This window comes from Oryctolagus cuniculus, chromosome 6, assembly GCF_051225735.1.
Source record: "Oryctolagus cuniculus isolate XC-2025 breed Fujian yellow rabbit chromosome 6, ASM5122573v1, whole genome shotgun sequence".
In the NCBI taxonomy this organism is placed as follows: Eukaryota; Metazoa; Chordata; class Mammalia; order Lagomorpha; family Leporidae; genus Oryctolagus; species Oryctolagus cuniculus.
Genome location: NC_142872.1, coordinates 94284773 through 94309731, shown reverse-complemented (window position 1 = coordinate 94309731; position 24959 = coordinate 94284773). Strand labels below are relative to the sequence as shown.

The window sequence follows — 24959 nt, the reverse complement described above, 5'->3', positions numbered from 1 at the left end:
CCCTCCTAGGTTTCCTATCCGAGTCACGGCACCATTATGTCGCTCCCCCTCTTCGTGGGGGAACGACACTGAACCCTGCGCTGTTCTTTCGTCTGCTCGGCCCTCCCCGGGTTTGCTGCTGGTTCTTCCCGGGTTGGCTACTATCCCTTCCACCTCCGTGGAAGGGCAGTTCCCCCTGGCCGCATTCCCCACTTCCGCAGGGGAGCGGCACACCGCCGGCCGGCTCTCTGGGGGCTGCACGGGTTCCCTTAGATGTTCCCCATAGATGTTCCTGGTGCATGCCGTCTCTCTCCTCCTTTATAGTCCTTCTCTGCCAATCCCAACTCGGCTGCCCACACGCCGAGTACGCTGCTCTCCAATCAGGAGCAAGTCCTACAGTTAATTGGTTGAACTGGAGGCAGCTGTGCGGAAGCTGTTTACTTCTCTCCCAGCGCCATATTGTGGGAGAGCAGATGCATAGAATAAGTCCTAATTCGAGTAACTTAGTCTAGTCCGGATTGCTCCCCACATAAGACTACAGGGCCGGCACTGTGGAATAGCAGGTAAAGCCGCCGCCTGCAGTGCCGGCATCCCATATGGGTACCAGTTCAAGTCCTGGCTGCTCCACTTCTGATCCAGCTCGCTTCAATGGCCTAGGAAAGCAGTAGAAGATGGTTAAGTGCTTGGGCCCCTGCAACTTCATGGGAAGACCTGGAAGAAGATCCTGGCTCCTGGCTTCTGATCAGCACAGTTCTGGCCTTTGCGGCCAATTGGGGAGTGAACAGTGGATGGAAGACACCTCTCTCTCTCTCTATTTCTCACTCTGCCTCTCCTCTGTTTAACTCTGACTTTCAAATAAATAAATAAATCTTTAAAAAAGACAGAATAAAATAAGGCTACATTCTAATAGGAAGAATACCCTGACAATTATCAAAATACTTTTAAAAAATGGGATCTTCTCCATTTCTTTTCATCTGCCCTTACGTGCTTTGAAGTGTACTTGTTGGGAGAGGCTGATGCATTAAAACACAACTACAGGGAAGACAGTGGTCCCTGGGAACAGTAGAAAGCATCAGGCTTGTAACTTCTGAACCTGTTTCCTCATCTATACAGTAGAAGCAACAAAACCTTCATAATGTTGAATAAAACCAAGATGAGGTAGTACACGCAAGTACCTTGACAACTGTAAGTAACCAAAAAGGACCACTATTTTATTTCATTGTTTTTATATAATTCCAACAAACAATTGTTGATTAGATGAAGGAACACATTGATTTTTGGATGGGAAGACTGGCTGGCAACATGAATTTACAAATAAAATGATCAGCTTCCAATTAGAAACAAGCCATTTCTAACAATAGGATTAAGAATACATTTTAGATTGAGTTAATGATACAAGCATTTTCCCAAAGCTCACAATCCACCAGTCTGTCCAAAGGAGCAAGACTGGGTACCAGTGAAGGTGGGCATAAGCCAAACTGCTTGTATTTCACTGACAAACTTAGATGGAAAACTGTCTTAACTCAATGTTTAACAATCAATGTTTACAAATATTATTTCTTATGCATGCTTTATATTAAAGATGAAAATAATCAGAACTTGTGAGGATTTTCAGTTCGATATTATAGTTTTAACTGCCTTAACTGTCATTAATTTCTTTCATTCCATAGTTTGTTTTTTTAAGGACCAAATAACCTCATCGGAGCCCACACAGGGATCTAGAAAGAGTGGAATGGCATGGAACTGAGAAACATATGATAACTATATGATTTCAACATTTCTGTAACTTTTGTCCTTTACTCTCTTCTTCGTGAAACTGTAACAATTCCTTGAAAACAACTGATAAATGGGCATAAGTGTTATCAAATATTTATAAGCATATTAATAATAGAAAAGATTGGGTTTATGTATTCTATGAATAAAGGAGAAAAAATTGAGTCTTCTACTTTGAAAAGTTCAACAACTTTGTAAAACATTGAAAGAAATCAATCTTTAATGGCCAAAAAGAACCAATTAGTTTTTCCAGAGATCTGTAATTTTGTTCCCTGAGGAAATTTTGAAAACATTCCTCTAAAAAAAAAAAAAACAACAAAAAATATCCTACCATATACCTCTCATTTAATCATTCTAATATATACCGGCCTTCAGTAAAACCAAATAGTTTCAAAGAGATATATGAACTTTCCAAACAGAAAAAGCAACAAAACTTCTACTGAAGTTGTTGTTCCTCTGGAATCAGGACAGTGTAGAAAAATCAGAGCAAAGCCATGGCCACTGATGAAGAGTAGCAATCTGACAAAGGAACGGCCCCAGCAGGGAAACTGAAAGGACTGGGGCTTGAAGACTCCCTGGGGCCCTGAGACACTTAGCAGTGCTGGGAGAAGAAGCAAACAATGAAACACATCCGTAAGCTTCCAAGGTGAAAACCCCTACCATGGTGCATAAATCCATTGTCACAGAGTCCAGTGCCAAATATCATCGCCTCTTCTCTGGTGCGGCAATCCCCCTGTCAATTCAAAAAGCACTGTGTGAGTTAAGAGGCCAGGGCAGACGTGGCTGCATCTTCACCACACGTGCCATTCCCAGCACTGCACTGAAACAAAGCCACTCACGTTGTAGCAGGCCGTGCTTCATAAGACAAGAGGCATCTAATTGTTAGAAAATATTCACTTGTTTATGGAAACATTTTCTTTTGATATTAAGTGAAAACAAATATGTAAAATTATTGGGAAAAAATCCTTTTTTTTAAGTAGAAAAACTACTGTTCCTCAAGCATATAGACAAAGGCTATCAACAATAATCAAACCTCAAAATGTCAATTTTGTTTATATACACTATTTTTGTATTCTGTATATTAGAAATTGTGGAACATATGCATGATGGAATACTACTCAACTATAAAAAAGAATGAAATCTTGTCTTGTAACAAAGTGGATGCAACTAGAGACCATTATGATTAGTGAAACACGCCAGTCCCAAAAGACAATATCATATTTTCTCTGATATGTGGCAACTATTATACAGAAAAACATCTTTTGTCAAATATTAAAATATATACATAATAAAAGCTTATTGCAATTATAGAGGATTCCTGTTATTTCTTAGATCTTGTATCCTAAGTATGCAATACAGCAATAGCCTGTTAGTTAACAAAACACCAAATAAACACAGGTAAAAATCATTATGCATTATCTTGACTACCAACTTCCATTCCAACATATGGCCTTGCCTTGAAGGAAATCTAAAACAATCTATTAATGTGTAGTAATTTGTAATATTTTAAGAGAGAATTATTTGGTTGAGCCAGCAAATGCAAGCTTCTTTTTCACCATCTTGCCAAAAACATAATCAGATCTTGTAACTGAACCCAAGAAAATAGCTCAAGGGCCGGCACTGTGGTGCAGCAGGTTAAAGCCCTGGCCTGAAGCGCTGGCATCCCATATGGGTGCCAGTTCTAGTCCAGGCTGCTCCTCTTCCGATCCAGCTCTCTGCTATAGCCTGGGGAAGCAGTAGAAGATGCCCCAAGTCTTTGGGCCCCTGCACCTTCATGGAAGACCTAGAAGAAGCTCCTGGCTCCTGGCTTCTGATCAGCATAGCTCCGGCCGTTGTGGCCATCTGGGGAGTGAACCAGCAGATGGAAGACTTCTCTCTCTGTCTCTACCTCTCTCTGTAACTCTGTCTTTCACACAAATAAAATAAATCTTAAAAAAAGAAAAAAGAAAAGAAAATAGCTCAAACAACCTTTCTTCTTGATCTGGGAAATACCCAATATTCATATAAGTATGAATCCATGTACATGTATGAACACTTACATATTATGGATAAATAATCTTACAGCTGTGTGGGGAGCAACTGAGACTAGACTAAATTACTGGAACTAGGACTAATTCTATGCATCTGATCTCCCACAATATGGCTCTGGGGAGGAGTAAACAACTTCTATGCAGCTGCCTTGCCAACTTGACTAACAAGTGGCAGGAGCTGATCCTGCTCCTGATTGGAGGAGAGCAGCATGCTCGGCGTGTGGGCAGCAGAGCATGGATTGGTGGAAGAGGACTATAAAGGAGGAGAGAAAAAACATGCACCAGGAACATCTGAGGGAAACATCTGAGGAACCCCTGAGAGCCGGCCGGCGGTGTGCCGCTCCTCCGCGGAAGTGGGGAAAGTGGCAGGGGTGCCGCCCCTCCGCGGAGGCGGTGGGTCAGCAGCTAACCCAGGACAGTGTCGTTCCTCCGCAAGTGAGGGCTGGCAACCCGGGAAGGGCCGACAGCAAACCCAGGCAAAGAGAACAGCACAGGGTCCAGTGTCGTTCCTCCGCGAGAGGAGGAGCGACACAGCTGTATGTTTTACAGTTTATGAAGCGTTTCTCACTTACTGTGTCATCCTGCCCCCACCATCTCATCTTTTAGCACTTATTCCCAGGCCGGCGCCGCGGCTCACTAGGCTAATCCTCCGCCTAGCGGCGCAGGCACACCGGGTTCTAGTCCCGGTCGGGGCGCCGGAATCTGTCCCGGTTGCCCCTCTTCCAGGCCAGCTCTCTGCTGTGGCCAGGGAGTGCAGTGGAGGATGGCCCAGGTGCTTGGGCCCTGCACCCCATGGGAGTCCAGGAAAAGCACCTGGCTCCTGGCTCCTGCCATCGGATCAGCAAGGTGCGCCGGCCGCAGCGCGCCGGCCGCGGCGGCCATTGGAGGGTGAACCAACGGCAAAGGAAGACCTTTCTCTCTGTCTCTCTCTCTCTCACTATCCACTCTGCCTGTCAAAAAAAAAAAAAAAAGAAAAAAAGAAAAAGCACTTATTCCCTAGGAGCAACCACCGACCTGGCAGTTAAGATGTCTCACCCACATCCTATATTACAGAGTTCTTGGGTTAGACAACTGGCTCCACTCCAGACTCCAGCTTCCTGCTAATACAGACCCTAGGAGGTAGCAGTGATGCTCAAAATATTAATTGAGTCCTTCCCATTGACATGGGAAATCTGGGTTGTTTTCACAGTTCTTAGATCTAGTCCTGGTCCAATCCTGGCTGTGATGGGCATTTGAAGAGTAAACCAGCACATAGTGTTCGTCAGTCTGTCCGTCTATCTGTCTGTCTCTCTCTCACTCTCTCTCTCTTCCTTCTCAAAATAAAATCTGTTCTCTGTTCTCTCTGGCTCGGATTCCGTTTCTCTTGTCAGTACTGTAATCTGATGTTTCTTCATCTTTGCTCTAAATTAAGAAAATACTTTCTGGGCTTTCTATGATACATGTTGTGATAGAATTCAATTTTCTTACATAGGAATCTCATATTCTACAACTTTCAACACTGTTTATTATCTAGAACATATCAAGATTTTATTTTGGGCTCTTAAGATCTTCCAAATCTTGCTTTTACCCTTCCTTCTCCAGTTTCATTTTTTAAGGCGCAGTACCCACAGTTCCGGCTCTAGTTGCCTTGGCCTCACACTACTACCCAAATACTCTGTGCTCACTTTTACCTGCGTAATCGTGTATACCCATAATGCCATTCTCTTTACTTTTCTCCCATTTGATTCTATTGATCTTCCTGTGAAAGACCAACGTATGGTCTACTTCACACTGTGACAATGCAACCCTCACCCAATCTCCTTGTTAATGCTAAAGCACTTGTATATCTGTTACTTCAAACTATACACCTGGCTCTCTTCAAAAATCTGGCTGTTTTGCCATTTTCATGCATTCATTCAAGAGATATTTATTTTTTTTCCTATATATCATGTCAAGTACTAGTGATACATATTAAAACACTCAACAGAAATACTTCCTTCAAGTCAGCTGAATCTAGTCAATTGGTCACTTATTGTGGTGGTTATAATGATCATAGTAAATTTAGTCAATATTCCGAGTAGGCAGATCCACTCAGTGAACTGAGGCCACAGAAAAGGACCCTGAGCCGACACTAAGGCTTTCTGGGGAGATGATACAGGAGTGGAATCTCAATACATAATACTAGCTTCCCTAGCAAATGAGCCCAACTGACCAACAGCCCCCTGAAGGCACAAACCATGGCTGCTTCCTGTTTTGTTTATTTTATTCTAATCATCAAAGCACTTGTCTAAATGGTAAAGTTATAATAACACTAACTGATATTTGATTGTTTTACTTAATGAATTATTCAAATACTACGCTGGCCAGACTAATATGACATAGAACACACTGGTGTAAAAGACATGAGTTACACTGCAATGGTGCCCTTACATCTTCAAAAATCCTTCATGTACCACATAGACCTGTTGAGAATTTAAAAAGTACACTAAGAACTGCATATTTGAGACAAAGCAAGGTGCTGCTTAATTATGAAATGTGAAATTAAAACCTATACAAATAGAATGGCGTTTTAGAAGTATGTGATGCATTTGTCAAGAAGTGAACTTTACCAACTAGAAGCCACACAACAGCAAGTGAAAAAATGTACTAAGAAGAAAATCAGAGTCATTATATTTTCCAATATGACAACAAAATACAGTGCAAAATCAGAGAAACACTTTGGGATCTGGAATATATTCCTAAACAATCTATAGACAATTGAAGGGGATCTGGTCTTTATTCTGTTCTCTAGAGCTAATCAAATCAACTCAATGTTTTGGTTAGTACTGGAAATCATTTTTTGAGAGTGTTGCTGAAAGAAATGCTTTCTTTTTGAAAATCTTTTCTTAATAACAGATTAACAACTTTAACTTGTTCTCTTATCATTTCATTATTATGTATTCTTCTTCCAAGGCATCCCATGTTGTCCTTTTATAAGCAATGGGGCCAGCACTCTGGTACGGTAGGTTAAGCCTCCACCTGCCACACCAGCATCTCATATAGGCACCAGTTCAGGTCCTGGTTATTCCACTTCCAATCCAGCTCTCTACTAATGTGCCTGAGAAAGCAGTGGAAGATGGCCCGAGTGCTTGGGCCCCTGCACTCATGTGGGAGACCTGAATGAAGCTGCTGGTTCCTGGCTTTCAGCCCAGCTCAGGCCATTGGTGCCGTTTGGGCAGTGAACCAGTGGATGGAAGGCCTCACTGTGTCTCTCCCTCTCTCAGTAACTCTGCCTTTCAAATAAAAGTAAATAATAAAAAAATGAAGAGCAAGCTAATATTAAAAAATAAGAAAGTAGCTTAAAAATAAAGTGAAGGAATAAAAATGGTGTCTGATACTTAAATTTTGACCTATTTTACAATATCCAAACCATAAATCTTCATTGATAGACAAGAGATGACATGCACAGCTATTACAGAAAATACAGAACAGATGTGAATACTAACAGAGATGGAGTAACTTGTCCAAGTTTGCATAACTAGTTATCAGCAGAGCTGGCATCAGATACCACATTACTTGAGAAAGTCTACAGCAATTTCTGCTACATACAATTTCTATAGAAACTGTGATAACAGACCACTAACAAAAACTGAAGACAAAAATAATTTGCAATTTGGCCCAGTATCTTAGCTGCTTATTTTGTTCTCTAACACTTACCCTAGGAAAGCAAAAATGCCTAAAAATTATGATAACTGATAACTGACTTCCTGATTAAAATATTAAATGTTGGCTCAGCAAAGCCTTTTGCTTCAAATCAATTCCCTTCATTTTCTCATACAATCAACATATTGGAAAGGTTCATGTGAAAATTTCAAGTCCCATTCTGACCATGGCACTGATTCTAGTGACACACATTGGCCAGAGTGTGATAAAGTTCTGAGTCTAGGACAGCCACTGGAAGCATGAATCAGTTTTATCCAAAAGTAATGATTGGTTCTCATCTATAACCTTAGCTTCTAGATATATTTAAATCAGCTCCTATAACATACAAAGTTAGGTTGTCTTGAACAGTCTAGAAATGAATATTGAAGAATAAAGAACTCAATATATGTGTTCAGATAAACCAAATATGGATTAAATATTAACAAGATAAAAGTAGACATTTCATGATGAAATAGCAAATGCTATTATCTACTTGTAACAAAAAGGTAAGCCACTAGCTTTAAAAAGAAGAAAGTCAAACTGCTTATGAAGTTGACTCAAATATCTAAGTGTAGCAATGTAATTTCAACTAAGCAATATTCCCTCCTCCAAAACAATAAGTTTACTTAAAGTGGATATTGGTTTTCTTAGCCTTTTCTTTAACAGATGGAAAGCATTCGGTCATTTATTAGTTGACTTAGTATGAGAAAACATTCAAATATATATTTTAATATCTATTATGATAAGCTAGATATTCTAATTTGGTTCACTGAGTAGCTAGCAGTCAGCATCCAAATTCCAAGAAGTGATGAAACAGGAACAATAATCAAAGCTGTGCTTTCCTAGTTAAAATGGTTGTAGACAGATATTAAAACTCATGTTAGCAAAGTACACTTATTATCTAACAGAGAAAAGTGCAGAGACATTAGTATAACTTGCTAGGACTAATAGATAATTTAAAGTAAGTTAGTAAAAAAAAGCAAACAATTTTAGTAATATGAGGACAGCTTTCTTCAATGATAAACCAGTGCTTAGCATTTTTTGATGAATTTCAGATGATATTTAAAAAATAGGGACACTTTCCTTTTGAAAGACAAGACAGCATAAAAATCAAGTTTGACAGAATTCAGATTATCTAGGTTCAAATCCTGAATCTGTTTCATATTAGTTGTATGAACCCAAGCGAGTTACTTCACTGTGATTCATCTACAGGCAGCTATCATGAAAAATGCAGAACTCACATGCTCAAAGTCTAAGGCAGCAAGGAATTTAAAAAAAGCTCAGTGGCATCTGTTTTGCTATTTACCTGTGCAATTAACCAGTCTATCAGTTTGTTGGCCATGACCACAGATTTGTAGGTCCTTAAATGGTAATCTTTATCTCTATTAAAAAAAGAAAGAAACCAAAAACATTAAGCAAGGCGATGGTGAGCTCAAGAGAACACTTTCATTTAGTATCACTGTGCAACAGAAAAGGTCACCAGTGAAGAGAGATTTACAAAGCGTGTGTAACAGCTGAGAACTCCTTCAACAGCTTATATTATGGAAGAGCCTCATATTCTCTTCTTCCATATTCTTTTCTATCCAAATATATTATTTCCACTGTATTCCTGATACTAATTTAGCTAGCAATACATAACTCATTAATGAAATAACAATGAAATAGAATTTCTTCTCTTTAAATTATGGTAGGTTCTACAGGAAAAAAATAAAACGGTGCCCTCGTCCCCTTCCGCATTCCCAGGAAAACGGGATTTGCACGACAGGATTCCTTGTATATTTTCAGCCGTGGTGTAGTGGAAAACCAGCAGGCCTGCCCCTGCAGGAGACACATGAATAGCTTGCCATGCACATAAGGTCTGATCAGAGTGGGACACAGAGACACCACATCCCCAGGGAATTGAGGGGATAGACTGGCCTCCTCATTCAGCAGACTTCCTGGAACTGAGAAATTTTTTAAAGCTTTTTTGCCCAAGGGCAAAAATCTATAATGCATTTATTTTCTGGGCCTGGATCAAAAGGGGAATGAGAGAATGACAGTCTTTGCCAAAATGTCACAAAATCCAAACTGCAAAAAAAATACTGGAAGTAAGTAATACTTACTAATTCTAATTGCTGTCCTTTAGCCTTGGTCAATAATTTACAACTAATATTTACATCATTCTACCTAGTCCATAAAAAAGCTCCCTGAGATATACTTGAAATTTCTGCAATTTCAATGATAAATGAACAAGATTAGCCACTTATTAATAACTAATAAATTAGTAACATAGTTAGTAATCAACAGCATTTTTATCTTTTAAATCTGTCATTGCCCATCTCCTCTTAGCTACCATGAACTTCACTAAGAAAGAAAAGGGTCATCAATTATGGATCATATGTAGGACTGCCATTTTTCACACTAAGTAATTATCTCTGTATAAGCTAAATTCACACATACTAAAAGCACAACTATTATACATTCCATCTGTTTTACAACTTCTTCCCAGACATTTTCAAGACAACTCATAAAGTCACTTCTAGCCAAAGAATAACTCCTTCTTATCAACTCTTACAAAATATTACTTTATTGATAAGAAGTCCCATATGGCTACAATGTATTTTCAGAATGTACTTACACTCACATGCAACCTTAATCTACACAGGTAAATGGAAAGTTAAACCATTATTTTTTCTATTAGTTTAGCAGAAAAAAACGGTAAGCATCCATTTCTACAAGTTTAGTGCTTACTATTAAGTTATCAAAAATATTTGCAGGGTATCTGTGACAGGAAGATGGCAGAAAGTCCACAAACACTCATTCTTTTCTACTTCTCTCTACTTTGTGAGACACAATACAAACATTTCGCTCTAAGTTTTCCAGAACTTATAAATGAGACTCACCTTATCACTGGAGTAAACAGACTGTGAAGACGACAGTATAATCTTACACCCTGTATAAAATATATGTCAAATATTAAGTAAGAATACTCAAGGATCATGGCGATGATAATTTCAAAGAAGTTCACTGTCAACATTCTTGAGTCATTTTAAAGCCTCAAAAATCATTCAAATGTTATGTTTATCATAAAAATGCTACGATTTAAACCTATGAAGGAATAGGATCAAATTGTGTTATGAATTTGTAATATTTATACAAATAATATAATAAATAAAAATTTCTAAATTATTTTTCTTAGAATGTGAAATTTCCAGACAAAATTTAAACAAAAAAATCTATACAGTGCAATGTCTATTCTTGTTTGTTACATGTCAATATAAATTTTGCCAAGTGTACAAAACTGATGTTACATTTATTATATATATCTTTTATATTTATTCAAGTATCACAACCACCTGTTGCTACATGTGAAACAACTTCCAATGTCTATAACCTCTTAAATGATGCAATGCCACTATTTCCATTTAGAACGATGTAAGGGAACAGAAAAATAGTCTAACATTAGAATTGTTGGAACACTAAAAAAAGAAAAGAGGCTATACTTGTATTATTTACTTTATAAACTTTCCAAACTAGAAGAATTTAAGTCTGTCTACAGTCTTTTATCTTTCTTTAGTAAGACAACATGAATTCTGCTATTGAAGACGTTGCAAGACGAGTCCTTACCTTCGAAATCACATCCTGCATCTCATTTCTTGGATAAAATGTTCCATCATCATAGCGAAATCTATATAACATTTGCTCTGGTTTGAATTGATGTTTATCTGTAACTAAAAACATAGGAACAATATATTAAAATACTTACAATCTGAAAAGTGCTAAGTTAAAAAGATATATACCTATAAAATACACATTCCCAAATACTGAAACTTTCAATGCTGTAAAAACTTTTTACTCTTTTTTTAAAGATTTATTTATTTGAAAGGCAGGGTTAGAAAGAGAGACAGACAGACAGACAGACAGACAAAGAGATATCTTCCATCTGCTTGTTCACTCTCCAAATGGCTGAAACAGCCAGGACTAAGTCAGGTCGAAGCCAGGAGCCAGGAGCTTCTTCCTGAACTACATTGTGGGTGCAGGGGCCTAAGCACTTGGGCCATCTTCCACTGCTTTCCCAGGCTCAATACCAGGGAGCTGGATCAGAAGTGGAGCAGCTGGGACAAAAGACATTGCCCATATGAGAAGCCAGTGCTGTAGGCCGTGGCTTTAACCTGCTGAGCCAAAGTGCCAGCCTCCTACTTTTATTTTTTTTTAAATATTTATTTATTTGCTTATTTGAAAGGCAGAGTGACAGACAAATACAGGTCAGGGAAAAGAGATAGATATATAGAGAGATTTTTTCCATCCACTGGTTTACTCCTCAAATGGCCACAATGGCCAAGGTTGGTAGGAGTAGAAGCTGAGAGCCCAGAACTCCCTCTGGTCTCCCAGGTGGGGGGTCTAAGTACTTGTGCCATCCTCTGCTGCTTTACCAGGCACATTAGCACGGAACTGGATCTCAAGAGCAGCAGTCGAGACTCCCAGCACTCAAATATGGAATGCTGGCACTGCAAGCAGTGGCTTAACCTGTGCCACAACACCAGACCAAGTTTGTGCTTTTCTAACACAGCAAGGCCAATCCAATGTTTTGCTACTAAGAGTTATAATAAAATTCTGTTAATTTAATATATCAATAATTTTCATATAACTATTTTGCAAGTAAATTGACATTAGCAAAATTTGGCTGGTATAAAATATGTACTTATTCATATAAATTTATAGCATATTTGTATAAACATATGAGTTTTTGCTTTATATTCCTTCACAATACCACAAAGCAAGGCAAAAAGTGCCCTCCAAAGAGCAGACACCCAGATTACTGAATTCCGATTTGATCCTCAGTCCTAGAAATGAATTTCAGTGCTTATCTGTTTTATCTCACTGTGATCAGGCCAAGATCACCCACATCAGTCTTGACCATTTGTCCTGTGTTTAGACCCCCCAATTAGATTAAATAATTTCAATGTTACTGAATCCAAAATTATAACAGTTCTTACACTAAGAAAAGCTTTCCTTACAAGTCACTTGAAATTTATGTATCTCTTAGTGGAAAATGAGTTGCCAGCTTTCATTACTATCCTCAGGATAGATTTTCATATTCATAAAGACTCCCACATAAGGACAAGATAGTTTCACTGAAGAATTCTACCAAACACTTAAGAACAATTCAGGCCAATCTTTCTGAAATTCTTCCAAAAGGTTGAGGAGAAAGGAACATTTTAAAAATCCAGTTCTCTTGATCTCTTTCTCTCTCTCTCTGTCTCTCTACCTCTCTGTCTCTGTCTCTCATACGCTCTCCTTCCCCCTCTTTTCCTTCTGCGCCCCTTCCCTCTGGTCTGTTGGGTTTCCCCACCAATAAACTCTTTCCCTCAGTCCAGTGTTTGGTGTGTTTTACGGCAGCCTTACATTGGTGCCATGACTCGCGTCTGGCCTCCCCCAGTGACTCTGCTCTCCCTTCGGGTATTTCTGAGCTGTCTTGGGGTCCTGGATTCCTACCAGTCACAAAACCCACTCCCAGAACTCCTTCCACTCCACCAAACACTTCGTGATCTCCATCTACACACCAGCCTTCCAAATTTGGAGGTAAGGCGTGGAACGGAGAATTCCCACAGCAGCCTCCACTACGGGTTGTAGTTCTGCTCTCATCTCAAAGTGCCGGTACTGGGCACTGCAACTCCTACAGCTTTGTGCCACTACAGAAACTGCATCTGGGTAACAGTGGTTGTGGGTGACGACTCAACCTTCTGTTTCCCTTCTATGGGCTAAGCCCTAGGCTCCACTGAGCATGTGGGTGACAACCCCTGGCCTCTGTTCCCATATTGTCTCATCAGTCAGATGGCCGTGATCTCGGGGACGCCCAATACCTACAATCCAACTACAGGTTGCCATGGGAACTTCTTCTTCCTGTGTTCCATCCAATTCTCCTCTTGGTTGCATTGTAAGTAATATGGTCCCTCTCAAATTGGCTCCAGACCTCAAATGCTAACCATGATAGCTTTGTCACTTTTGTGAGCAATCAGGAAAAAGGAAGATCCCATATGTTCAAGCTTTTTCCCATCTTTGATCTAAACCTTCTATGTGTACATCCTGCTCTCTGGCTCAGGTCCTTTTGGCCTCCAAAGTTTCTTCTAGAGGTCAAGGGCCTGAGACGAAATCCCTTCCTTCTAAGTTTGCAGCCCCAGCTCTCACTGTTTCAGCTCACTGTACCATCCCCTCCCACCCAGGAATTTCAACTTTATCTTAGAACCAGGCTTGGTCGAAAGTCTACTCCCCCTGTCTTATCAATGACCCTCCCACAAGTTTTTTTTTTCCCCTCTCTCACAAGTTTGCAAATGGCTTTCTCCTTGCTTTCACCCTCCAGCCCTTATCCTCCAACTGGTCTTTGCCCCTTGTTCTCCTGCTGCAGTTTTACCCTAAGAACAGCAAAGGAGTGGTGATCCCATCCTTCTGAGCTCTCTGCTTATCAAGAAACAAATTAGATAGCCAACTCTCTGATGGCTCTTTTGTTTTATCATGAGTCAGCCAGAGAGGAAAAATCAAGTCTTTGACCTCCACCACTAAAACATTTGAATAACTGCCTTGTAACAGTGATCAAATCTGGTCTATATTATTCATGATGTTAAGGGATCTTATTTCAACCAGATATTTTAAGCCTTCTTGGCATCTTTGTCAGGCATTCAAAAAAAAAAATCAAAGTTCCAAAGAATTTGGATTTTGGTATTTCCAGTTGGGCCCCTGGAAATGTCAAAGGATATGTCTCATTTTGTAGAGACACCAACTAATCAGGCTATTTGGATTATATTAAAAGTACTGTCAAAATGTGAAGTGGTGCTAAATTTTAAGTTTTGATAATATAAGCTGCTACTGACAGAATTGTCTGAAAGCTAAAAAGTGTAATGACCTTGTGTTACTGGACATGATGGTTATCTAAATGAGAAAGGCCCAGAGGCCTAAAAAGGTTAAATGTTTTATAGAATCCTACAGGTGCTTTCAAAAATACTATGTGAAATATAAAAGTGCCTCTTGTTGATTAGTGAGTTTACAATTTTAAACGTGGCTATTTAAAGTCTTTGGTCATCCAGTTTTGTATAGGTTTCGATGGACTTTTTCCAGCCACTTCTATTGTATTCAGTACTTTGGGATGGCTCTGTAAACAGATGAAGCCAATAATGGTTCCAATTGGGAAAAAGTATGGTTAATTGAGGTCACTAAGAGAAGAAAATAATTCTAATTGGTTCATGGTAATAAAAAAAAAAACAGCTTAAGATTTTAGGAAACTATTACTGAAGCTGCTCTATTGTTCTATCTTGTATGTTAGGTTACACGTGTGCACATATAGTATGTCTACATGGGAAAATTTATTAAGAGCTTTGTTTTAATTGGCTTTCAGATAATTAATTGCTCATAAATTTAAACTGCTAAAATTAATCAGGGACATATTTTGATTCCCAAATCTCTGTATCAGATGTTTTCAATTTGTTGGTAGAAAGAAACTAAAAACATTTTTATATGTTTGTGTTTGAGTTTGCTGGTTAAACAAGCAGCTATACCATGTTAGATGTTTAAGAGATATTTCCGAATACATGTATTCTTAGAATGTATAGAAGGCATTGGACCTTCTGGTAAATGTTTTTCCTAAGTTGTTATCTAATGGTTGAAATTGCTTGCTAAGTTTTCATTTGATACTGCTATTGTCAGTAAGTGATCTGGGACTGGCTCCCTTTCTCTATTTTAAGCCTGACTTGTTTCCTCATTTCTCTATTCTCTTCAGGATAGGAAACTAATTCAATTCTGAAGGACTCTCTAGAGTATACATTTTGATTTTTAGACCTTATAAGAGGGATGGCTAACATCTGTAACAGCATAGCCAAAATGAGAACTTAAATTATAATTTCACAGCTAGATTTACTTCACCATCAGCACAGTAAACAGGCAAAACCTCCCTTTCAGACCAAACAAAGGGAGAAGAAGTTTTAAAGTAAGGACATAGCTTTCCTCACGGGCATTGTCTACCTCACAAAAAGCCACTATCAGAACATGCCTGTGACTACAGACTTCAAGTTTAGGCCACAAAGATTACAGATGGGACTTGAATACCCCCTTGACTTGCATCAAAAACCAGGAGGAAAAGGAAGCTAGGCATCAAAAGCAATGTAAAGATAGGCGGCAGGCCTATTAATGGCTGTTCTAAACAGTGATCTTCCCTCAAAGAGACCCAACAGGCCAGTCCACTGCAGTGGCTTTCAATGCGGAAAGCCAGGGCTTCAGCAGAAGTCAGCTTATGAAGATCCCTGGTGTCGCTCCCCCTCTTCTCAGAGGAACGACACAGGACCCTGCGCTGTTCTTTTGTCTGCTCGGCCCTTCCCGGGTTTGCTGCTGGTTCTTCCCGGGTTGGCTGCCAATCCTTCCACCTCCGTGGAAGGGCGGTGCCCCCTGCCACTTTCCCCACTTCCGTGGGGGAGCGGCACACCGCCGGCCAGCTCTCTCAGGGGCTGCACAGGTGTTCCTTCAGATAGATGTTCCTTTTAGATGTTCCTGGTGCATGTTGTCTCTCTCCTCCTTTATAGTCCTCTTCCACCAATCCCAACTCTGCTACCCACACGCCAAGTACGCTGCTCTCCTCCAATCAGGAGCAGGATCAGCTCCTGCAGGTTATTGGTCAAACTGGAGGCAGCTGTGTAGAAGTTGTTTACTCCTCTCCCAGCGCCATATTGTGGGAGAGCAGATGCATAGAATAAGTCTTAATTCCAGTAACTTAGTCTAGTCCGAGTTGCTCCCCACACCCTGGCAGCTCTACCAGCCAGAGTTGGATCACTGGAAATGGAACTGCCCTGGAATCAAAGGATGCCCAGGTCAGAGCTGCAGATCTTGCTGGCTCCAACCTGAAAAGCTCTCCATTCGACCCAGCTTCCAAAGTGATCACCACTGCTGAGGGAATGGCCAAGTAAGGTCAGTAATATGTCAGGCAGAAGATGTCACCTGCCTTTACCTGGCCAGCTCTCCTCCCAGGCCAGCTAGCTAATGGAAGTCAACAGGGTGCCTTTCCAAGGAGGTTCACACCCCATGTGAAGAGATAGATAGGTCTGGGCCTCATAACTGACAAGGCCTTAAAGCTCAACAATTTATTATCAGGCCCCTCTGTCAGGTTCTATGTGCTTCTCAATCGGAAAACTTACTCATGTTTAGACAGCAGCTTTGTTATGTTCTCCATTAATGACTCTGTCCTTTGTTCTAGACCCTATCTAGCCCACTTGGGGCATCATTCCTTTGTAATCATAGCCTCTACTCTAACATCAATGGCTCTATTGCCAACCTGTGTGTATTGATGATCCTCTCCCCCACTTCATGTTTTATGATTGTTCAGAATTTCTCTACACACGAACCCCTCGACCTGAAAAACATGAGTGGCCTTTCTCCCAGTCTTGGTTGGAATTAGCTTTAAACCATGTCCACCAGTCTTCACAAGGGTCCAGAGACCTTCCTCATTTCCTCTCCTCTATGAAATCCTCTCATTGCTTGGTTAATGCCACTGCTAGGAACACTGGTTGCTATTCTCACCCTGTCTTTTATACTATTGTGTCTTTTAAGTGTTTACAGGAATTGATAATGGAACGAACCAAGGCCTTCACCAGCCAGGCAGTCAACCAAATGCTGCTGCAGGGATATACTTGGCTCCCCACCCAGGAGACAGCAGCTCGAGAGTACTTCATCACCCCATGTCATCAGGAAGTAGCTTTTTTTTTTTTTTTTTTTTTTTTGACAGGCAGAGTTGACAGTGAGAGAGAGAGAGACAGAGAGAAAGGTCTTCCTTTGCCGTTGGTTCACCCTCCAATGGCCGCCGCGGCTGGCGCGCAGCGGCCGGCGCACCGCGCTGATCCGATGGCAGGAGCCAGGATCCAGGTGCTTTTCCTGGTCTCCCATGGGGTGCAGGGCCCAAGCACCTGGGCCATCCTCCACTGCACTCCCTGGCCACAGCAGAGGGCTGGCCTGGAAGAGGGGCAACCGGGACAGAATCCGGCGCCCCGACCGGGACTAGAACCCGGTGTGCCGGCGCCGCTAGGCGGAGGATTAGCCTATTGAGCCGCGGCGCCGGCCAGGAAGTAGCTTTAAAGACAGATCATTGTACCTCTACCCCTCCTGGACTTTTGAGAATAATGTAACCCCATACAACTCTTGCTTTACAAAAAACAAAATGGGGGAATGTTAGTAAAATGGTGCAGTCTTATCTATGGCACTATCTACAACCTGGACACCATCCTAGGCTCTAGCCACCACCACCATGGCTGGAAGCCATGATACCAAAGCCAGACAAGAACATTTTAAGAAAACTATAGGCCAATATTCCTGATGAACATAGATGCAAACATCCTCAATGAAATACTAGCAAACCTTATGCAACAGTGTAACAAAAGGGTCATACATCATCATCAAGTGGGATTTATCCCTGAGATGCAAGAAGGTTCAACATATGCAAATGAATCAATATAATACACCACATAAAGTGAATGGAGGATGAACAGCATATGGTCACCTAAACAGATTTAGAAAAAGCATTTGGCATAATTCAACATCCTTTCACAATAAAAGCTTCAACAAATTGTATATGTACTTCAACATAATAAAGACCATAGCTGACAGGCCCACAGTTAACTTCATATTCAACAGGGAAAAGCTGAAGACTTATCATCTAAGATAAGGAATAAGAAGGCAATGATGTCTACGCTCGTCATTTGTACTTAGTGAAGTACTGGAAGTCCTAACCAGAATAAATAGATTAAAAACAAAATCAAAAGGAAGAAATACTGTCTATTTGCAGTTGGCATGATGTGACATAGAGAAAACTCTAAAAACCGTACCCCAAAACCATTGGAACCAAAACATGATTTCAGTAATGTGGCAGAATACAAAATCAACATACAAAAATCATTAGCATTTCTATTTAAATGGAGTATCTAAAAACAAATTAAGAAAATGATTATATTTACAAAAGCATAAACAAATTACTTACAAGTAAGTTTGACTATGGGTGTGAAAGATCTGAACACTGAAAATCACAAAACACCAATGATGGAAACAGAACACATAAGTAAATGGAAATACATTCCAGGTTTATGGATTAGAAGAATAAACAGTGTTAAACGTCCATCTACCCAAAGCCACCTATAGATTCAATGCAATCTCTGTCAAAATTCAAGTTTCTACTTTACAGAAGTAAAAAGGTAAATCTAAAAATCTATATGGAACTACAAAAGACCGTGTCCTACCAAAGTAATCTTAAGCAAAAGCAATAAAGTGGTAGCATCTCATTACTTGACTTGAAAATATACTACAAAGCTATACTTATCAAAACAGCATTGTACTGACATAAAAGCAGACAACTAGACTAACGAAACAGAATAGAGATTCCAGGAATAAATCCACGTATTTATGGTCAACTGATCTTTTAGAAAGTTTCCAAGAACACATAATGGGGAAAGATGGTCTCTTTGCTTCACTCCAAAAGTCAAAAAATAGCAAATGCTGGAGAGGCTGTGGAGAAAAAGATACCCAAATACACCATGGGTCGGAGTACACATTGGTACAACCATTGGGGAAAACAGTATTGAGATTCCTCAGAAAACTAAAAATAGATCTACCATATGAGCAAGCTCTCCCACTCTTGGGAATATATCCAAAAGAAATGAAATCAGCGAATGAAAGAGTTACCTGCATTCCCATATTTATAGCAGCTCAATCCACGAAAACAAAGCTATGGAATACAAAGAGTATAAAGAATGTGTGTGTGTCCTATCATTGGGTATTCAGCTATAAATATTGCTTTACTGAATCTTCCAAATAAATGACATTATACTTTTCTTTCCCCATGCTATGATTATTGTCATGAATCTCTCACTCTGTGATAGTAATATCTGTTTTCAAGAAAAAAATGTATATGTATAAAATGTCTGCATTTTAAGTGGATGTAGCAAAATGCTAAAAAAGTATAAAAAATTTTAAAAACTTGCTGGTTAAAAAAGCAAAAAATTTTGTGGATAAAAAATAAAAAAGCATAGAGGAAAGGTTTTTTGGATATAATGGCAAAAGCACACGCTACAAAGCAAAAAATAGACAAACAAGACTTTAGCAAACTAAAATGGTTCCACACAGCAAACAAAAACATTAACAAAATGAAAATGCAACCTACAGAATGGAAAAGGTGTTTGTAGGCCATATATCCAATATGGAGTTAATATCCAAAACATCTAAGGAACTCATTAAACTCAATATCAAAAATACAAGTAATTCAATTAAAAATTGTACACAGAACCTAAATAGGTACTTCTAAAAAGAAAAAAATTCAGATGGCAATGAGGTATTCAACACCTCTAACCATCAGGGAAATGTAAATCAAAACCACAATAAGATATAACCTTATACATCTGTCGATAGATATTATCAGAAAGATAAAAGAGCAGAGTTAGTGAGGATGTGAAGAAAAGGGAATTCTTGTAAGCTGTTGATGGAAATGTCAATTAGTAAAGCTAATATGAAATAGAACTGTTATATAATATAGCAATCCCATCTCTGATTATCAATTCAAAGGAAATAAAATCAGTATGCAAAGAGACATCTGCACTCCTATGTTCAATGCCATATTATTCACAATAACCAAGATATGTAATCAACCTAAGTGTCAACTGATGAATCAATGTATGGAGAAAATGTAGTATAGGATATTGCATACTTGAAAATTGTTAACAGTAGATCTTAAAGATTCTCACCACACACACAAACCTGGTAATTATTTGAGATGACAGATACGTTAATTAGCTTGGTTGAGACAATCATTCCATAATTTGTATATCAAACATTATGTTGTATACCACAAGTACATACAGATTTTATTTGTCCTTCATATCTCAATAAAGCTGGGAAAAAGGACCCCTATTAAATCACCTCTCAAGTTGTCTTTTTTTCCAGGCTATAGTTTTGTATGTGGCCTAATAAAAAAAAAAAAAAAAGACTGCTCTAGTAAGAAAACTTCAAATTGAAGTTCCAAGACTTTGTATTTCAAAAAATTTTTTAGGGATTGCAACAACTATAGAGGAGAAAATGTACTGCAATAACTATATTTGGATGTTTAGATAACAGACTTAGCCCTTTGCTTTTTACTAGAAATGGAAGGAAAAGTTGTCAGAATTCATCTCATTAACAACATTTGGCAACAGCAGGAGAATGTCAAAATACTTGTGAGAAACACCTGTGCACATGCACACACACACATGCACACGCACACACGTGAATATTTAACTTTTTATCCCAGTCTATCCAGATTTTGTACCTGGCTTACACCTCTGTGAAAGCAAACCATATTAACTCCATCTGGAGCCTTACCCCTCCAGTTAATTAATTAATTTTAAATGGGGGGTGAGGAGGAGAAAGAAGGGGAGGGGAGGAGAGGAGGGGGGAAGGGAGAAGAGGAAAAGAACGAGAGAGATCGCTTCTCGGCCTTTTGGCTAAGATCAAGTGTAGTATCTGTTCTTATCAGAAAAGAAGGAGAGAGAGAGATAAGGAAAGAAAAAGGGAGGAAGAGAGGAAGGAAAGAGGGATGGAAGGGGAAGAGGAAGCGGAAAAGAGGAAGAAGACCAGAGGAGCAAGAGGAAGAATATATCTTCCACCCGCTGGTTCATTCCCCAAATGCTTGCTTGCCACAGCTAGAGTTGGACTAGAACAAATCAAGGAGCCTGGAATTCAACCCAGGTCCCCACCTTGGGTAGCAGGGAATCAAGTACTTGCTACCACCCAGGGTGTGCATTAACAGAAAGTGGAGTCCAGACTAAATCTAAGCAAGCCAAAATGGAATGTAAGTCTCCCAAAAGCATCTTCACTGCTGCAATGAACACACGCCCAGCCCCTCCATTCTGGCCACTCTGGCCTCAGCGCTGCCTACCTGCCCAACTTGCTGGCCCCGCCATAAGGTTTAAGTGCTAGCACAAGCCTTCCCGATTATGTTAGAAAGGCCAGCAAGACACCTGAGGGGCTAACTCCTGAAGCATAGTTAAATAATGTTGTAGTACGAGCTCCACACTCTATATTGATCTGTCAATGTACAAAGTCTTTTTCCTTCTACAATCCTATGGTATAAAAAAAAATCTCACTTGAACCATTTTGTCTAGATGGCTTCTTCATCCTGGGCTGGAATCCTTTGTTTAAGTTGCCCTAATGAATTCTTTTATTCTTAGATGGAGCTTCCTGCCTCATTCTCTGGTCTCAGGATTCCTTCTCAGTTCAAGGGGTATCATATACTCCGCCAATATTCAGGGACAGTCATAAAACTACTCTAACACTGTTGTCCAAAATAGACAACATAGCTCTGTGGCATCTTTTTACCCCAGGCCAAGCCATAAAGAGAAAAGCACATGTAAAAAGAAAACAAAATCAAGAGAGACATGCTGAAATCCTAGGGCATATTTCAAGATCATTTATTCATCCTAAGGAGTCAGTCTATCTCCATTCTTATCATTCAATTATTATCTTGATACTACAAAATTCAAGGACTTGCTGGGCCCACATATCTCTTGTCAAAAATAAAAGTCATAGCTTATTCTATTCAAAATGGATTGCTTTGCTGAAGGAAAGCTCTTGTGAGTGACTATTAACCTTGAGCTAATCTGCAACTCAATTATGGGCTTGGAAAAATGCAAGATAGTTCTCTAGCATGCAAAATGGGTTTATTAACTAGTAACAGTACAGGTCATACAGTGAGAAATTTCCCTAATGAGACATTTAAGCAAAGACAGGAAAGCTTTAACAGCTGGCTCTCTAGGTGGTGGAGCTGGGGAGAGGAGAGGGAGAGCTCTGGTGTAAACCCTCCCACTTCGGCCAATTTCAAGTTTACCAACACAAAGTCACTGCAAGCAGAGTTACTCACAGCAGTGGCACATCATTATATGGGATTTCTACCACACAGAAACAAGAACCATAAATAACCTCACGAGAATAGATAACTGCAAAATGTAATAAAATAATTTGGAAGTGGTAACTTATAAGAATGCATTATGGCTATTTTTAATACAATCTATGTACTTACATGTTTACATATTTTAATTTTTAATAATGATTATGTTTACACATCCAGACAGCATATAAATATTTTAATTTAACTATCAGCCCTTACAAGCTTATATGAGATAACTTTAGCACACCACAGGATGTAACAAATAAGGGTTCTGAATTCTCACATCAGCATTTAGACTATAAATAAGAGAGCCAGACAAGATGAATACTAACTTAATATCAGAGAGAAAGTATATGCTGCCTCAACCCAAGGATTCCACTACAGTACAGCTTTGCCTCAGACGAAGTTCTCAACCGTATTCGCAAAGAGAATAATAGCAATGATAGTCAACTTTTTTTGCTTCTTCTCTTTAAAGCAGATGGTTCATTCAACTGTATTTTAGGAATTCTATTTTCACTAAAGTGCAGCTGGAACGACACACAAATAAAACTAGCACATTTGGCTCCTAATTCTTCATTCTAATAGAATTACTTCATTGATGTAAAATGGGATATGTTCTGTTACTTCTAGTTTGGAGGAATCTGAATTAGTTCAGAGTTTTTTTAAAAAAATTGGTTTCTTGTGATAAAAAAAAATCTGTTTGCCATATCTGACATTATAACCAACCAAATTCTTACAGGAGTAAAATGAAGGCCACATTGCAATCAAACAGTGATGATCAGAACAATATTAATAGTAAGAATTCAGTGCTATATCTCTCAAAAAAGTTAATCAAGTTTTATACATACACACATACATAGATATACATATATCACCGTTCAAAAGAGTTGTCAATTCTCAAAATTAAATATTTAAGGTATTTTTTTCATTTGAAATTTCAAAATAAATTCTAATTGAAAAATGTATTTTCCTTTCCAAATCATATTGCTGGAAAAAGTGTGTCTAAGATCAAAAAACTGATTAGGACTGAAATTTTCCATTTTAATAAATGGCTTCAAAAAAAGTTTCACTTTGAGTTTCTTTTCCTTTTCAGCAGGGGCAGTACAATAATGTCAGAAAAACGTTAACAGAATTGCTGCGGTGATTCCCTGCTATGCAACTTTGCAGTTCCTTTCAAATTTTTCATCAGTCATGAACTAAAGAACAGATGAGACTAAAAGACTATGTCTACAAAGATATTTAATACATGCCATTTCAATTCTACCTTATAATACCTGCAATTGGTCTCAATGTATTTAACTGGTTACTTATTTCTACAAAGTTATATCACAGTTTTGCTATTGTAAAATTACTCCCATAATAGCTGTCACCAATTTTCAGAAACCAATTCACTAGGCAAATATGCAAAAATTTCTCATTTGATTCAGAGATCTGTTTGTCAAAACACTGAAAAAGGAATAGAAAGGTGAAATGAAAACATTCCTGCAATTCCTCTGAAAGTACATCCTTCCCCTACAACCTGACTCTTTCTAGCTCTGGAACTAAAAGTTACTATAAAGGATCCTTATCCATTATAAGAAACCCCATAGCCAAAAAGGAAAAAGCTGCACTCAAACTCAGTTTAGCTCTTTCCAGAAGAAAGGTAAGTACAAAAATAAAGAAGTATTAAAAAGTTGACCATCCAACACTTTTTAAGCAATTAACATGGTATCATCAGTTGTTGACATAGTTTTAAGATAATTTTAATATGTCTAATTCATAATAGTTTGAAGTCATTCAAATTGATAACAGAGGTCACAAAACTTCAATGGAAAAGAGAAGTGTTAAAATAGAAAATAGCAATTCTAAAGGCATTTTGTGGCTACTATAAGCAGGTGCCACTGTAAAATGTTAATGCACACACACATATACATACACATAATACTTGGTCTTTAGTATGATCCCACAGAACTTCAATATAATGGGGAGCTATGCCTCAGTTAAAAAAAAAAAAACTGGGTTGTTGTTTATCAGCAACTTTTGTTTCATGGCATACACTATACAACATTTCTCAATTTCTCTTGCAATCAAGGGTGACCATGTAATTGAGTTGTGGCCAAGGACATGTGCACAAAAATGATGCATAATGGGAAGTACATAAGCACTTAAAAGCCAAAACAAACAAAGAAAAAACCCTCAAGGTGACCTTGGGGAGCTACAACTTGAGGATGGCTGACTCCTCCAAGTACCTAAACACTGCAAAGGAGCAGACTATCATACTCTGATCCTCCACCACTGATGGATTTTTATATGAGTAGAAAATTAGCTTCTATAATGTTAGGTAGTGTATTGAGATTTGTTTAGTGTATTTCTTTGCTTCAGAAGCTGAGGTTATTCATAGTTTCTCTTGCCAATATTCTCTGCAATATAATTAGTTTTCCCATCCTGGTAGATTTCTGTCTTCCCAAAAGAAAGTATGCAAGTAGCTGGATTTTATGAAGAAGGACAGGGCAAAAAGACAGGCTTAAAACTACTCCACCCAGTATCAATACAAGTGGATGGTTCATATTTATACACTTTATTTTTTTTGTTTTTGTTTTTTAACTTTTATTTAATAAATA

General features: G+C 38.9%; 1 protein-coding gene and 1 pseudogene across 2 annotated transcripts in view; one reads left to right on the top strand and one right to left on the bottom strand.

Annotated features, from left to right (window-relative positions):
• PREX2 (phosphatidylinositol-3,4,5-trisphosphate dependent Rac exchange factor 2) overlaps positions 1–24959 on the bottom strand; it is a 334883-nt gene that overhangs the window by 186907 nt on the left and 123017 nt on the right. For both annotated transcript variants that reach the window (XM_002710460.6, XM_089336348.1), the window contains exons 12-15: positions 11049–11152; positions 10325–10374; positions 8749–8824; positions 2413–2485 (exon numbers count right to left, since the gene is read on the bottom strand). In XM_002710460.6, coding sequence (XP_002710506.2) covers positions 2413–2485; positions 8749–8824; positions 10325–10374; positions 11049–11152 — 303 coding nt within the window. The remainder of the gene's footprint in view (positions 1–2412; positions 2486–8748; positions 8825–10324; positions 10375–11048; positions 11153–24959) is intronic.
• LOC127490896 (U2 spliceosomal RNA) lies at positions 20898–20982 on the top strand (annotated as a pseudogene).